Here is a 16,241-nt window from a genome sequence, read left to right as displayed (position 1 = left end):
GGGGGTGCTATTAAAAACTACATGGGGCAACAGGTGCAAACCCTGTGCACGGATTGTAAGAGCTGGGCTTAAACCCCACTCTGCTTCCGAAGTGCCCAAGGCCTAAGGAACACGCTCCCCCACCCCTGCCTTTGGCCTTCCATTCCGTACAATCTGTGCCTGGCCCGGTCGGTGGGAGGAGCCGGGTGGGTGTGTTCCCATATCCTGTATCCGGCATGGCCTGGATTTGTTTTTATACATGTATACAAGTGGAGTCCTTTGTGGAATTGTGACTGAAGGATTTTAAAGCATGGGAGAAAGGGGGGAGGTCTCTGCACATTGTAGGGTGGAAACATGGAAGGAGGTGCCTGGGAGTGGGGAGGGGTGAGGCGGGCTGGGCAGAACCCCCCCCCAGCTTCCAGGGGACGGGAGCCCTGGGCGCTGTGGAGGGCATAGTCCCGTCGAGGCACTGGTCTTCTAGCAGAGACACTGGCTCTGCTGAGCTGGGCCTGGGGGTAGGACAGAGGGCCCAGTGGGCAGGGGTGGGGGCAGAAAAGGGGAGCAGCTCTGGGCTGTGAGCCGTGGGCCTGCGGCTGCGGCCAGGGAGCCCCACCTGGACACATGGCCCTGCTTCCAAGCTGCCCTGTTAGGCCCAAAGTCATGGGCCACTCGGGCCTCCTGCTGTGCCTGGGCTGCGCCGGGGACCTGGGAGTTTCGAGATGGGTCCCCCACCTTGAGTGGCCAGAACACTAAAACCCTCACTCCTGCTTTGTCCCTGGGATCCCCTCTTCTACTCCATGTGCTGCCAAGGACACTCAGTGCTAGCTGCTGTAGAAAGAAGGTGCTGTTCTGACAATTCACGGAGGCCCACAGGGCGGGAGTTGGGAAGTGACACCTGCTCCAGGGCAGGGCTGGGCTGCCCCTAGGGTCAAAGGACAAGCCCACAGCCCAGGAAGACTGTGTGCCCTGTCCCGTGGGGACGGGGACACTGGCCGGGCCCCAGCCCTCAGCTTCTGAGCTCGAGGCAGAGACAACTTCTAAGAATTTAGCTGCCAGACCCCAGGCTCGGCAGCTGCGTAGATGGAGGGAGGTGGCCCGTAGCAGAACAGCCACCACACTTCCTCCCCAGCTTCCTCCTGCACGGCCTCCGCTCTCTTCTTTGGACCCTCACAAGTGAACGCGTCTCAGCTTTGTGGCTTCCTGTTTTCAGTGAAATTTACTCTGTGCTCCTGGTTCCATCTGCATCCATGCCTGTGAGCCCCGCATGCGGCATGCTGGGGACACCCCCCTGCTGCTGCCGGGGAGGGCAGGGTGCTGGAGCAGCCCTGCATGTGGTCCCGGGATGGTGGTGCCTCAGGTGCCAGCCCTGGTGGCTATGGGCTGGGGTGCATGGGACATGGTGGCACCAGGGGGACAGGAGGAATGCTGGGGCCTGGAGGAGGTTTGCTTGGGAGCAGCGTGGGGCTGGAGCAGGAGGCTCCAGGTTTCTGGCCCTGTGCGAGGCCCAGGGGTGGGGTCAATCTGTGTTTCTAGGAACGAGTTCATTGTTAGGAGATCAATCAGGGATTAGAGGCTGCCTTAGCTATCTCCTGACATGCACATTTAATAGACACTTCCTGCCTTTCTTCCCTCCGAGGGAGGGGCTGAGGGAATGGACTCTGAGCCACCCTCAGAAGTTTGCTGACACAGTGGGGGCTGCTTGACACTCCCTAAAAACATGCCACGGAGGCCACTGGTGACTGCTGCTGGTCAGGCTGGCCCTGCCCGGGGAGGCTGTGGTGACGGGTGCTGGGTGGGCGTGCGGGAGCAGCAGAACCTGCTTCTCAAAGACTCCTGCCTGGCCAGAGCTCCACTACGCGCAGCAGCTCAGGGCCTGGGCAGAGGAGCTGAGGCATGGCCTTTGTCACGGGTGCTCCGTGGTGGGGGGGCTCGGGAGGATGCGGTGGGGCTGGGGGCTGCAGAGGTCCTGCCACCCACCCACCTCCACCAGCTTGGGCACTGTAGTCCTGCCTCATGGAAGAGGCCTTCCCGGTGGCAGCTGGAGCACTCCAGGGCTGGCCCGGCTGTGCTGGGGACCGGGGGGACATTCACTGAGGGAGCTGCAATGGGCAAAAGAGGAAGTGGGATTGCCGACCAGGATGCTGGGTACAAAGGCCTCTTGAAAAACCGACACTCACAGCCCAGCTGAGCATCTGGCTCAGCCCAGAGAGAGCACTGGCCACCTGGCCTGTTCGCTGGGCATTCCCTAATTTGCAGTGTTGCTCCTCTTACCCCACGGACGCCGTGTCTGCCTTACTGTTCTGTGAGTTCCCGAAGGGCAGGGTCCAGTAACAGTCTGGCCTTCACACTTTGTTGCAGAGCTAATAACTGATACACAGCCACTGCGTGCTGGGCAGAACCGAGAGGCCAGAGTTCTGTTCTGAGCCCCTCACAACGGGCAGGCCGCCTCCGACTTCCCACCAGCTCTAGTCCCCAGCAGCTCTGCCTGGGCCTGGTGGGACCTCCGACAGTCATGCCCTGAGCTTGTGCAGGCCAGGGGGCAGATCTTTCACTTTCTCTTGCAATTCTGATCTATGAGATGGCTTCCTGGAGTCTATTTAATATGTTGAGAGGGATTCTGAAGTGTGAATACAGATTGCTGAGAAAGCGCTGAGATCGGCTGACGTTGTCTGCCTTGGGCTCAGGAGAGGGGAGTGGCAGCATGTGTACCATATCTTTGCCTTTTCTGTTGTCACATTCTGTGCCTTTTAAAACATTTTCACTTGTGTTACTACTTGTTTGAGGTCTCCCCCATCCCCACCCACTGCTAGAAATCCTGGAAGGTTTTACTGTTCCCATTTAATGCATAGGGAAATTAAGGTTCTGAAAGGTCTGTGTCTTGTCAGAACAAGTGAATGGTGGAACTGGGACCAGAGCCTGGGTCTCCTGCTTCCCAGGTCTGTGCTCCTTCTTCGTCACTGAACTGAATGGCATCATAGGCCAGGGCTGGCTTAGCCTTCACCTTGGACTTGCCTAAGTGCATTTCAGGCCCTGGGAGATGAACCTGTGCCCACAAGTCCATGGCTCCACCTCACTCCACACCAGAAATGTTCCTATCTGTGCTCTGCCTGCCCTGCCTGGGCTTCTCATGGGTCCAGAAGACCCTGCTGCTGTCGTGTAGGTGTCTTCCGCGTCAGCTCCTGCCACCCCGTTTTCTACCTGGCAACTGAGAATCCATAAGACTCCCGAGAGGCACCGTGGCCCATGCATGCCTCGTGCTTGCATCAGGGCATGGGGAAGAGAGAAACCCTCAGCCAGCCACTGAGCCCCAGGGTCTGCTGGAGGAACTTAGCCAGTAGTATGTGCAGCATTTGGGCAGCTGCAGAACCTCCCTCAAGAAGCCAGGCTGGGCTGGGTGAGGTGCCTCACGCCTGTACTCCTAGCACTCAGGGAAGCCGAGGCAGGAGGATCGTTTGAGCTCAGGAGTTCGAGACCAGCCTGAGCAAGAGCGAGACCCCAGCTCTACTAAAAAAATATAGAAAGAAATTATCTGGCCAACTAAAAATATATACAGAAAAAATTAGCCGGGCATGGTGGCACATGCCTGTAGTCCCAGCTACTCGGGAGGCTGAGGCAGGAGGATCGCTTGAGCCCAGGAGTTTGAGGTTGCTGTGAGCTAGGCTGATGCCACGGCACTTACTCTAGCCTGGGCAATAAAGCGAGACTCTGTCACAAAAAAAAAAAAAGAAGCCAGGCTAAGGGGAGGGTCTGGATTGATTCATGCTGGTCCTCCGTGGTGGACAGCACAGGGAAAGGGCCAGGCTGGGATTTCCTGACCTTAAGCCAGGGGAAGAGGGGAAGCAGGGCTCACAATGGCAGCAGGGCCCAAGTTTAATAAACAGAAGAGCCCGCCGTCCTCAAGACGCAAGGTGAGCTGCCAAGACTATCATGGGGCTACCACTGGGGACTCGTGTACAGAAGGGGGGTACTGAAAGATTTTCTGTCCTTCTGCCTGGACAGGTGACTTCTGCAGGTCTCCCCGGCCTGAGAAGCCTGGCCCTGTTATCTGGGATTACATTGTCTGCTGGCTGTTACTCACGTGCCAGGGAGGCCCGGGTTAGGCCCTTCCTCCCTCCCCACCCCCTGCCAAAGTGCCTCTGAGGCTGGGCTCGGCCCCTGACCTCCCAGTTGCCTTCCCTCCTTCCTCCCTGGGCCCAGCCCTTCCTTCGCAGGGGCCTCCCTGACAACCATTTAGACCCCTCCCCCAAGTCTGGCCTCCCTGCCCGTGGCCTGGAACTAGCCAGAGGCCCAAGGCTGCACAATGACTTCCCCTGGCCGGGTGGCACACCATTGTGTGGCAGGCCTGGGGCTGGTCCGGATGCCCTTGTAGCACAGCTGTTCAGAGCCCGGGTGATACAGGCTGAGGCTGGGTGGAGGCAGCCCAGGCTGTTTGCGGCAAAGTCCAGCTCTCAGGAAACTGGGGGGAGGAGGGTCTCAGGGAGATAAGTAGATATGGCGGGGCTCAGACATAGGATTTTCCTTGGCTTGCAGCAGGCTCTTGGCAACTGAAACCCAGGCCCCTGCTTAGAGAACCTCATCTTTTAAGACAGGGACGCAAATGATGCCTCCTCCAGAAAAGCTACCCTGGCTCCCAGCTCTGAGCTCCTAGCACTCTGCTACATCCCAGTGTGGTAACTGCTACACATCCATCCTCCACCAGATTGGAGGCTACGGGAGCGCAGAACTGTGCCTGACACATCTCTGGCTTCCTAGCCTCCATTTCAGGCCTGGCACGTAGTTGTTGGATAAATGAATGAATGAATCTCGCACGCCCTTGTCCTCCAGGAAGGTTGGTCCTGGGCCAGTGAGGGCTAGCTTGAAACCAGACAGATAATTGCAGGTGGGAATAAAAAGGTGGTGTGTGGGCCTGCCGGGTTTCTCTGGACAGATCTGACAGGGTGGTACTTGCCTTCTGACCCCTGTTAGACTATGGCCCCCCTTCCTGGACTCTCAGGATGGCTGGCCTGATGCTGCTCAGGGCGCTGGTTGCTCCAGGAGAGGCTGGGATAATCCTCCTGCCTCCCACACTCATTCAGTGAAATCTGCCCACTGACGGAGAAGGGCCCTGCTCTGGTCACCTCTGGCATGGCCCTTGGCTCTGTCCTTGGGGATACTCATGACCCTGAGAGGGGTTCACTGCCCAGAGGTGAGGGTCCGGTGCTCTTTGGAGGTGAATGCCAATCACGGCAGGCATTGACCGCAGGGCTCCAGCTTGCCAGCTTCTGCCCCATCCTCTCCCTGGCTTAGCCAGGCCAGGAGGTAATGGAGCGGGCTCTTAAGAAGGCAGAAGGGCTGCAGTGAGCTGTGACCAAGCCACTGCACTCCAGCCTGGCAACACAGCAAGACCCTGTCTCAAAAAAAAAAAAAAAAAAAAAAAGGCCAGGTGGGGCAGTGGCTCACACCTGTAATCTCAGCACTCTCGGAGGCTGAGGCAGGAGGATTGCTTGAGCCTAAGAGTTTGAGACCAGCCTGGGCAACATAGAAAGACCCCATGTCTACAAAAAGTAAAAAACAGCCAGGCATGGTGGTACAAGCCTGTAGTCCCAGCTACTCTGGAGGTTGAGGCAGGAGGATGACTTGAGCCCAGGAGTTTGAGGTTGCAGTGAGCTACTCTGGTGCCGTTGCATTCTAGCCCGGGTGACAAAGCAAGACCCTGTCTCAAAAAAAAAAAAAAAAAAAAAGGCCAGCGAGACCAGCCTTTCGGGCGAACCCCAAATAGACTGTCACAGGGAGGGCGTGTGGACAGAGAGCCCTGTCTGCTCTGCTCTGAATGCTGCCTGGGCCTGAACTACCTGTGGCTCCCAGAACCCACCTCTGATTACTGCCTGCTCTTGGGCCTTTGTTCAAGCTGATCCCCAGAATACATTTTTTGCTTGGCTGTGCTGACCGTGACTGACTGGCCGGACTCAGCCCAGGTGTCAGCTCCTCCAGGAGGCCGTCCCCAAGCTCTTCCAAGGGCCCCGTCTGCACTGTGGCCCCCGCACATGGATGTCCTCAACGCCTTCCTTACTCAACTGCGTCTCTTCAGGCCATGGACCACACTGCCGTCCTCTACCTCCGGTGCCGGGCACACAGCGGGCACTCAGGGGACAGTGGCTGGATGAATGAATCAGTGAACAGATGAATGAATGAACATGGTCTAGTGCTAGTTTCTCAAACTATGTTCCTGTGGTCACTGCAGTTCTTCACTGCGGTGTCCCCTGCAAAACTAGCTCGAAGGAAAGGGGGACGAATTGAAGAAGGGCTAGATTCTCTTCAACTTAAAAGTTTTTTCCTATAAATCTTTCTCAAGTTGGAACCTGTTGCTGCTGGTGCCAGAATGGCAGGGACCGGCCTGTGAGGACAGTGGCCCACCTCTTCTGGGTGTTTACATGTGGCTGGCTGGGGTGATTTCCCATTTCTTCAATTCCCCATTTTTTCTGGGAACCAAAAGGAAGCCCGATTTTGCCTCCAAACCTCAGGGTCTTAGAACGTGTGTGTCCCACCGACTGCCTCCCTAGGAAGGTCTAGGACTGTGGGGGTGGGAGCGGTGTGCTCACTGGCCTATGTCAGGATCGGGGAGGGCAGTGTGGCAAATAGTGTCACATTTTGCCTCACCCCAAATCCATTCTCTGCCCTTTCCTCACTAACAGAGTCTGCTTTTGTGTGGGGGCAGTGAGGTATCTGGTCTCCAAGTAATAAGCCAATTATGAAAATCCTGTCCCTCATTTTTTCTAATCTCCCTTGTATCCAGGGTATCCATGTGATACACTTCTGGCCAAGGACACATACACAGAACTCTGGAGGGTGGTTCTAAGAAATCTTCTGCTTTCCTGATAAAGGGGAAGAAGTGGCTACCCTATCTCTTTGTCTTTTTGGCATCTTCCTGCCTTGAATGCTGACGTGATGCCTGCAGCTACAGCAGCTATCTTGCAACCATGAGGGAAAGGCCAAGAACATTAGCTCTGACATCACTGAGCATGAAGTCAATATTCGCAATTCTCTCCAGAGTTTTTGTTAACGTGAGAAACTTACTCATATTTATTTATGGCTCTATAGTTAAGTTTATGTTATATTGTGGCCAAATATATCATAGATGCTATTGGATGATCCAGTCTGAAGCTAGGTACAGTTGGGGAGGGGTTATGTCAACACTGGGTCCTTCTATGCTACCATAAGAAATGATACCCTCACCTGCCTCACCCCCACCCTGCCTAGTTAGTTACCTGTGTCCTGTCAATGTGCCTTGTTTAGTCCACTAGGTGTGAATGGCTGAAGTGATTAGTGGTGACACTGGGCATCCCTAGGGCTGCCCAGGGGGCTGCCCAGAGCCAGTCTCATTTTCTGGGCTCCTCGGAATGTGGTGGGGGCTTTCCTGGGATTATTGACCCAATTTCTACCAACGTCCCCAGAGACACTCCAGAGAAAGAGCCCAGCCCAGACCTGATGTAACTCCACCTCCCACAGTGCTGTTGGCAGAGGGGAGGGGCCTACCAGAGTCACCTGCTGTGGGGGGAAGGGACAGAGCTGAGGCCTCATTTATAATCAGGCTCCCTCAGGGAGACAGATGAAGAAGTGTCCCGAATCCTCCGCCCGCTCTTCGCAATGTGACCTTACAGGTCACTCCTTCAAAAGGTGGAGTTTATTTCCCCATGTCTTGAATCTGGGCTGGCCTTGTGACTTGCTGTGGTTAACAGAGTGTGGCAGAAGTGACCTTGTGCCAGGTCCAAGCCGGGGACTCAAGAGGCCTTGCATGCTTCCGCCCCCTCCGGCACCCTGCCATCTCCTGTGCACAAGCATGGGCCTCACCCTCTGGAGGAGGAGACGCCCCTGTCACCCCAGCCGACAGCCAACAGACCCTGAAAAGTGCAGCCACCCAGCTGATATGCAGCTGACCACACACAAACGAGGGGTTCCCACTGAGACCAGAAGAACTGCCCAGCTGAGCCAGGTCTAAACTGCCAACCTGCAGAACTGGAGCTAAGTAAGTTGTTGTTTCACACCTCTGTGTATTGTTTGGTTTGTAATGCAGCATTATTGTGGCAATAGATAGCTGATATCATCCTCCTCCTCCCCATGGTTTACCAAGTGCTTCCAGACATGAGCTCATTTGATTCCCCAGACAACACCTATGAGGTAGATACTATCTCTCTTTTGCAGATGACAGAACCGATATGCTCAGAGGTTCTGACTTGCTCATGATCATGCAGTCAGCTCGCAGTGCTCCTGACTCCAAATTCCCCAGTCTCAATTTACAAAGTACACCCACTGCAGTTTGTCACCCCTGATAGTCACCGAGCCCCTAAGGCCCCCACCCGCTTCTCCAACCTTGCAAACCTTGAGCATTGCCTTGTTCATTCGCGCATCGGCCTGAATCACGGATGTCAGTTTCTTCCCACCCTGACGTGCTGTGACAGCATGTCAGCCCACACGACATAGGGGAAGAGGGCCACCTTTCCCATAAGGCACCACCACGCGCGAGAGTGTGGCCCCACGGTGCACAGCTCGGCAGGTGGAGTAGGGGCTGGATTCACACCTGCTTGCTCCCCGGACCGGCCCGATGTAGAAGCTCCACCTGCGCCATCCCACAGCGCTGCTCTGTGAGGACCCAGAGGACTAAATACAGACTCAGAGTAGCTGCCGACCCGGGCGAAGGAGCACCCAGCCTTGCACACCACGGGCCCTCCACAGGCACGCGAGGGCTCACGGGCTAAAGGATCCCCGGCCGCGGGGAGTCCCACTCCGCCCATCTCGCTTCCCTCGCACAGAGCCAGGGCTGCCCCGGCCCGCCCTCCCCTCCCTGCGGCCACCCCGTCACTCACCGACAGGGTGGGGGTGCCCTCGTCCTCCACGGTGACCACCAGGTGGTAGAAGCTCTGGCGCTCGCGGTCGGGCGGGGCGGGCCGCGTGGCGATCTCACCGCTGATGCGGTCCATGCGGAAGGTCATGTCCTCATTGCCCTCAGTGATGTAGTAGGACAGGACACCGTTGATCCCAATGTCACGGTCGGTGGCCCTCACCTGGACCACAGCAGTGCCTCCGCCCACGTTCTGGGAGGAGAGCAGGCACGTGGTCATTCTGGAGTCTCGGCGTTTGGGGCAAAGTCTAGCACCTGCTCCCGGCAGCCCAGCGGCTTCCCCGGGACCTACGAAAGCTTCGCTCTGTCTACCCTGGAGCCGCGCTGAGGAGGGTCAGGGTGGCGGCGGTGAACATTCCGTGGGCACCAACTACACGCTGAGTCCTCTACAACCCACGAGGCGGGTACTGGCGTCGCCCCCACTTACAGGTGAGGAGACTGGGGTGCGGGGAAGGAGCGTGTGCGAGTCCACACAGCCTGCCCCTGGGCCGAGAGACGGACCTGTCTCATGCCACCCTGACTCACGAACGTCCAACCTGGCGTGACACCCAGCAACGCCGGGGCGAAAATTCTCCTGGAGTGGCTCAGTCTTAGGACTGAGTAACAGATACATATTTTATAATATAAAAAATAAGATTTCTTTTTATAATGAAAGCGGTTCTCCCAAGGTAAATTTCAGTTCTCTGTTAGGTGAAAGGCAACTTTCTTTTCTCTCCTCGCTTCTCCCCGACCACAGAAAGGCACCGAGATCGGGCCCAGGCCAGGGTTAGGGTGTAACTAGGAACGAGCCATGGCTCCCGGCCCCAGCGGACGCCAGAGCTGCGCTCACCTCGTTGACGCTGACATTGTAGCCAAAGGGGCTCTCGATCACCGGAGGGTTGTCATTGACGTCCAGGACGGTCACCTGCAGGATGTGGTCCTTCTTCCGTGGAGGGGTGCCACGGTCGGAAGCCACAACCTGTGTGGGGGAGAATGACTGGAGTCAGGGCCCAAGGGCGGAGGAGGACCAGGAACGTGGAGTCTGAAGGTGCTGTCCCCTCAGTGGGGAGGACTTGGGAGGGCAGAGAGACTCGCTGACCCACCCCTGCCCCCGGTGGCCTGGCCAGTCCTGGGCTCTCCCCAGAGCTTTTACCTTCTGCCCCACGCTGTGACCAATCCTGGCCCAATCCTCGTCTGACTTGGGACCCTCATTTGGAACCCGACTCCAGTGTGCCCAAGTCTTTACCTCCCGACCTACCCCTGACTGTATTCTGGGCAGTGCCAGCCCCTGAATCTGACCCCGGGCCTGCAAACGGACTAGGCTCCTGCCCTTAGCTTCAAAGGCCCCTGTCCCACACACTCAGATCTGGTCTCTGGAAAATAAGGAAAGAGCCTCAAACAATCTTCCCAGCAACGAGCTGGAGTCCTAACCACGGGCCGAGCCTGTCCCTGGGAGCCCAGCGCTGCCCACATGGCCGGGGAGGCAGCAGTAAGTGCTGCGGGAGCTCAGGCCCTTGCAGCCGTGCAGCCCCGAGGTCCCCAGAGAGTCTTCCGCAGACTTGCCAGCCACAGCCATTCTGCAATAATGGTGGCCTTTGTGGCTCCTCACACCTGCACTTGTTTCTCACCTCGGCAGAGGCAGGTTAGGTGGGGGTTTCTTTTTTTTTTGTATATTGCACAGATGGTTAAACCGAGGCCCTGACAGAGCAAGTAACTTGCCCAAGGTCCCATTGTGTTTGTGGAAGGGATGGGGCTCTCCCAGCTCCACCGGACCTTCCGTCCTGGCTCTTACGGCAGGGACAGACACCTCAGCTGCTTCCTCCCAGGAATCCAGAGACCACCCCCCTCCTTGGTCACCCTCTCTTGGTCAGCCGCACTGTGCTCTCAGCCCTGAGGGGTGCAGCTGGCCCCATGTGACTTGGTGACAGCAGGAAGCTGACCACCAGGGTGTGCTGAAGGTTGAGCTCCCTCCTCGACGGTCAGTAGTGGCCAGTCCAGGGGCTGAGCCAGCAGCCACCTCTCAGCCTGAGCGGGACAGTCCCCACCTTGAGGATATAGCGGTCGAGCTCTTCTCTGTCCAGGGGCCTGGCCACAAACACTTCCCCAATGGAGTCGTTGGTAGTGACGATGTCAAAGGCCCCAGCGATGTTGCCAGAGGCCAGGGAGAAGACCACCTGTCGGGAGGAGAGAGGGGGAGTGGTGAGGAGGTGGGGAGGCCTGGTGGCCACATCAGGCCAAGGGGACCTGCCCCTGCCCACCCAGGCCCCCTGTTCAGCAAGGGTGTTTGGGAATACAGCGTTTTATGCAGACGTGATTTATGTCCCTCAGAACGGGTGTGGCCGCCTAGGGAGGTGCGCCATGCCTGAGGCAGGCCCCTGGGCCTGGGGGATGCCAGCGTACTGGCCTGGGGCAACCAGCCAAGGTCACACAGTTTGCAAATGCTGAAGAGATTTGAGCCCACATGGTTGTGACCCCAAAGCCAGCATGTCTCGCCCCAGAGGTGTGCAAGCCATCTTTAACACCTCCTCAGACACTTCGCCCGACGCACAGAACAGATAACTGCAGTGTGAACACCGACGTGCTTCTCCTGCGCTCTGGGGTGTCCTGGCCTGGAGCGAAGGGCAATGCTTCCTGCTGCGGGCATGGCACGTCCCCTCAGGGGCCTGGGGCTGTGGGGAGGCTGGCCCCAGAGCTGGCATGCGAGGAGCAAGGTACTGTGTGGTTTGTGGGCATGGTGATGATGGAGTCGCCTCGCTTCGGGGGCCAGCCTTCAGGTTCCAGGTCCACGTGCCCCAGGCAGGGCAGCTGCGCCTCCGCCCTGACCACAGGCTGGGCCGGGTGCAGGTGTCTGCTCAGGGGCAGAGCCTGAATGAGCCTCCCCTTAGCACCTGTCGACAGGGACGGCTTAGACGGGCTCTCTACCTGAGGAGCTGTGGGGCCCCACTCTCAGGGCAGGTCCTGGCTATTTTGCGGGGTGCCCACCTGCCCGTTGCTGCCAGCATCAGGGTCCCGGGCCTTGACCGTAGCCACTCGCTGGCCCGCAGGACAGTCCTCGGGTACACTGACCGCCGAGTCGGAGGTGAAGTCAAACCGGGGGCTGTTGTCATTCTCATCCAGCACAGTGATGTAGACCTGGGGGTGAATGTGGTCAGAGACCTGCCACCCACTTCCCCTCCCCGGCTCCAAGCACCTACGTCCTGCAGTGGGTCCAGCTGGGACCAGACCCCCGGTCAGTTCTGGAACATCAGTGAGCTCTTGGAGCCCACCCAGGCCAATCCTGGTTTACAAAGGGGGCCCCAGCCCATTTGTCCCAGCAGTCTGGGGGTGGGGGCGCCACACTCACTCAATGCTGGGGGCCAGGAGGGCAAGGGGAGGGGACGGGCGGGGAGACCCTCAGAGGTGGTGGGGACGGAGGGAACTGGGAAGCCGGGCCCTGGCTAGAGGGGACGGAGGCTGGAAATGCTGGCCTGGAATTGGTATAGCTTCCTGTTTTTCAAAAGAAACAAGGAATCCAGATTTTTAAGTGAAATTAGCTGCTGAGTAATAAAACAAATTAAAGAAGAAAATGATGTGTGGGCTGACTAAAATACAACTGGTGACCAGATACTGCCTGAAGGCCTCCTTGTTGGCAAGCTCTGGGTCAGAGAGAAAGAATAGGCCCAGGGACAGGCCAGGCCACGAGGCGGCTTGGTGGCCCCGTTGGGGAGGGGCAGATGGGGAAGGCAGGTGCAGTCCGACTGCCCGATACAAACCAGGCAGATGCACACTGCACACAAGGGCAAACTGCTTCCTGGCCACGGCTCGGGCGGGCCAGCGGGCCCGGAAAGAAGGCCCACGGCGGCTGACGCCCGCAGCCACGGACAGCCACAGGCCACAGAGGCCGGAACCCCAGGCGCCGCCGTGTTCACTGACTGGGCATGAGCGGGGCGGGAGGAGGCTCGGGTTCTCCCACCGCGCTGCCCCGGGCCAGGGTTTGGGGCTCTCAGGCCCGCCCTGCCCGTCCGCACTGCGGAGGAAATGCCACTTCATCCTCTCTCCCGGCAGCTTCCTCCCGTCGGTTCCAGCCACGCGCCCGTCTTCAGGCGGCTGTCGGAACCTTAGGGGAGCCACCCTGGCTTTGCAGCAGGACCAACTCTACCCCTTACCCGCTGCGTGATTTTGGCAATAGTTATTCCAGCTCTCTGATTTGCTATTTCTCGGCTGGAAATCAGAATGAGACCACCTGCCACACTGGGGTGCTGGGAGGAGAAAGTGAGCAGACACAGAGTTGAGGGGTGTATGTTGCTGTCCCTGTCTCACATGCCTGCCCGGCACACATTCACGATTTCCCTCACCAGGCCTCTGCCTATCTGTCAGGAATGCTGGTTAGGGAGCTCCCTGAAGTCCCAAGCCCCAGTCTGTTCCCTGTGATATGGGAACAACAATGCCGACCGCACTGTTCTCAGGGTGAAAACAGACAAGTCCCCTGTGATCTGATCCCTCCCAAACCCCTTCACTCTGGTCAAGGCCTTGTTTTGGCTCGCTGTTTCCTTACACCACAGGACCTTTGCACATGCTGTTCCCACTGCCAGAAATGCCCTTCCTTCTTAGCCGCACTAACTCCTATGCATTCTGCAGAGTCAGCTACAGTCACTTCCTCGGGGAAGTCCAAGAGGGCGTCTTATTATAGGTTTTCTCTTGGGGAATCCATTCACTGGTGTGATCATTCGTTCAATGTCTTTCTCTCACTATACCTCATGTTCACGAAGGCAGGCGCTGTGCCTGGTTTTGGCTTCCCGCTGTAGCCTGAGCCCAGTGCCCGGCACACAGTAGGTGTTCCCCGCACAACCACTACTCTGATCATGGTGCTGACTGCGAGGCAAGGGTGAGGGCTGCTGGGCCTCGGTGGGCCAGAAGCGGGGACAGGTGCCCAGGGCTATGGAATTACATAGGAGTCTGTGTCCCCACCCGGGCCCTCGTGGTCCACTCTTCCCTCCCCCATCCCTGAAGGCCTGAGGGTGCTGCCCAAGAGCTCTGACGGCAGAGCCACCCCCCACCCAGCCTGCCCTTCCTGTCTGCCTGCCCACCCCTCCCCGGCCTCAGGGGCTGCCGGGCCAGGGAGGAGTCAGGTGGAGGTGAGCTGTGGTTTGGTTCCAGCCTCGCAGAGGAAGCCGTGCTACCTTTACAGGGCCCCTCCCCCTGCCTCCACCCTAGCACCTCACACCCGTTTGGGGCTACCAGGGTGCTGTATCTGGGGCAGTGGCGTCTGGGAGCCTCTGAGAGGAAGCCAGGGCAGAGCAAAGCGGGGTGGCCCTGTTTCCTGGAAGACAGTGAAGGTGACTGGAAACACAGGGGCCCACGCAGGAGTGTGTGCTCTGAAGCCCTCGCCAGCCACGCAAGGGAAGTGGCTGCTTGGCCCACGGAGGGGGCATCCCGGCCATCCCTGCTGCCTTCCTCCCAGGCTCCTCGCGACAGCCCAGGGGTGAGGGCCAGTTGGGCCCCCTGATGGACCCACGTGCAGAGGCTCACGAAGGCCCACTCCGCCTCCCTGGGTCTCGGCCCCTCTGGCCGGGAGGCCGGGAGCCTCTCGGGAGCTGGAGGTCACAGCACTGCTCCCCACCCCCCGCCCAGGGCTTGCTCAGCACCACCCTCCGGGATCTCCTGGGGGGGGTGTGGGGGCCACGTTGATCACAGAGGGAGGGTCCTTCAGGGGTCACTGCACCACAACCAGGGCCGCAGGAACCAGGCACCTCCAGGGAGCCGAGGGCTGAGGCCCCCGGGCAGCTGTGTTTGGCTCTTAGCCTGGACACTGGGTTGGCGTCTCCTCCTTAGGCTAATGTGAAAGGGACTCAGTGGGGAGTGACAATGTGACTGTGCCCAGGGCTGAGCGGGTGATGAGCCGGACGCCCCATGTGGGTTCCAGACGGCAGCTGACCCGACTGGGGGTGCCCAGGCCGAATGGATTGCAGAGTGCCCCGTGAAAGCCACACCCCTGCATCCCCCTCAGGCGGCCATCCCTGGGCCCACTCCCATTTCACGCCCAGCCTGGGCTCCCCTGCCCGCCTCCCCCTTCAGGCTGACCCGTGGCCCAGGAGCCTTGTCTGACACCTCCGACCCCAGCAGGCCACCCTCCCCCAAGTACCCCCAGCACACGGCCTTCCCTGCCTTTACTCGGGGGCTGTCCTGTGGGCAGCAACTCACCCCATGCCCACAGCAGCACTTCCCAAGCACTCTGGAGGCCCTGGCACTGTGCACCCCACTTCACATGCCTACACCCACCTCCGAGAGAGGGAGGGGGTCCCCTTTACAGATGTGGCAGCTGAGGCACCAGGACAGAACACGTCACTGCCATCACGCCCGCCTCCAGGACTGGTTTCCCAAGGGCTTCCTACCCGCCATCTCCCGCTACTTTCATCACACCCTCTGAAGAGGGCAGGGATGCTGGTGTGACCCTCATTTTAGATCCCAGGAAGGGAAGCACAGAGAGGTTAAGCAGCTTGCCTGTGACACACAGCCAGTGAGGAGCAGAGCTGGGAGGAGGCCTCAGTGGTCTTCCATTGCGTGTTCCAGCTACGCTGTTGTGAGTGCACCCCCACCCCAGGAACCCATGGGGGCCGGGCAGGACAGGGAGGACAGAGACAGGGGATGTGCCCGAGAGGGGCCTGGGCCCCAGGTGTGAGAGTGGATGGACTGGGGGGGGGACTTGCTGCAGGCCCACCCACTGCCTGTCTCTGGGGCGGGCGGGAAGGCCCAGCCGCACACGGCTGAACCAGCACTGGCCATAGTGACAGCATGAGGGGCCCGGTCCCCAGGCTACTCACCTTCTACAGGCAGGGTCGGCAGGAGCGGGGCAGCGAGAGAGAAGGCAGAGATGCAGATGGTTAGCGCTCTGGGCTCCTCCAGACCCCGCTCCCACCTGCCTGAGGTCCCATCCTGGCCCAGGCTGCCGGGAGGTGCAGCACGGCCGGCCACAGTGCCGTCCCTGGGCCAGCTGTCAAGACCCTTGCCCACTGCTGGCCCACAGGCTGGGTGGCTGGTGAAGGTGTGGGTTCGGCAGTGTCTTGGGGGGTGATGGGCTGCACCTGTGGGGCTCACACCTGCGGACCACTCACCACAGTGGAGTCCACCTTGGGGCCGCCGTCGTCTGCCACCACTGTCAGAGTGTAGAAGTCTCCCTCCTCCCGGTCCACCAGGCCCTTGACTGTGACGACACCCTACAGGAGGGGCCAGGGGGGTGAGTGACAACATCGCACCCTCACTGACCGTGACCTTCCCGCCCACGTTCCCACCTCCGTGTCACTCCCTCTGCCCGGCTTAACTTCCCCACGAAGCTGTTGGTTGAAACCCTGCTTCTCCTCGCGTCCCACTCGGAAGCCACCTCTGCTGGGAAGCGTCCTGCTTCCGCAGCCAGGCAGGACTGCTGGCTTAC

General features: G+C 59.1%; 1 protein-coding gene across 1 annotated transcript in view; it reads right to left on the bottom strand.

Annotated features, from left to right (window-relative positions):
- The window catches only part of CDH23 (cadherin related 23), a 393,911-nt gene that overhangs the window by 61,078 nt on the left and 316,592 nt on the right, over window positions 1-16,241 (bottom strand). Inside the window, exons 33-38 of the mRNA XM_069460801.1 lie at window positions 15,925-16,026; window positions 15,634-15,636; window positions 11,816-11,965; window positions 10,879-11,007; window positions 9,684-9,812; window positions 8,820-9,047 (exon numbers count right to left, since the gene is read on the bottom strand). Of these exons, the coding sequence (XP_069316902.1) occupies window positions 8,820-9,047; window positions 9,684-9,812; window positions 10,879-11,007; window positions 11,816-11,965; window positions 15,634-15,636; window positions 15,925-16,026 (741 nt within the window). The remainder of the gene's footprint in view (window positions 1-8,819; window positions 9,048-9,683; window positions 9,813-10,878; window positions 11,008-11,815; window positions 11,966-15,633; window positions 15,637-15,924; window positions 16,027-16,241) is intronic.

Source organism: Eulemur rufifrons, chromosome 28 (assembly GCF_041146395.1).
Source record: "Eulemur rufifrons isolate Redbay chromosome 28, OSU_ERuf_1, whole genome shotgun sequence".
Lineage (NCBI taxonomy): Eukaryota > Metazoa > Chordata > Mammalia > Primates > Lemuridae > Eulemur > Eulemur rufifrons.
This window is presented reverse-complemented; position numbering and strand designations above follow the sequence as displayed.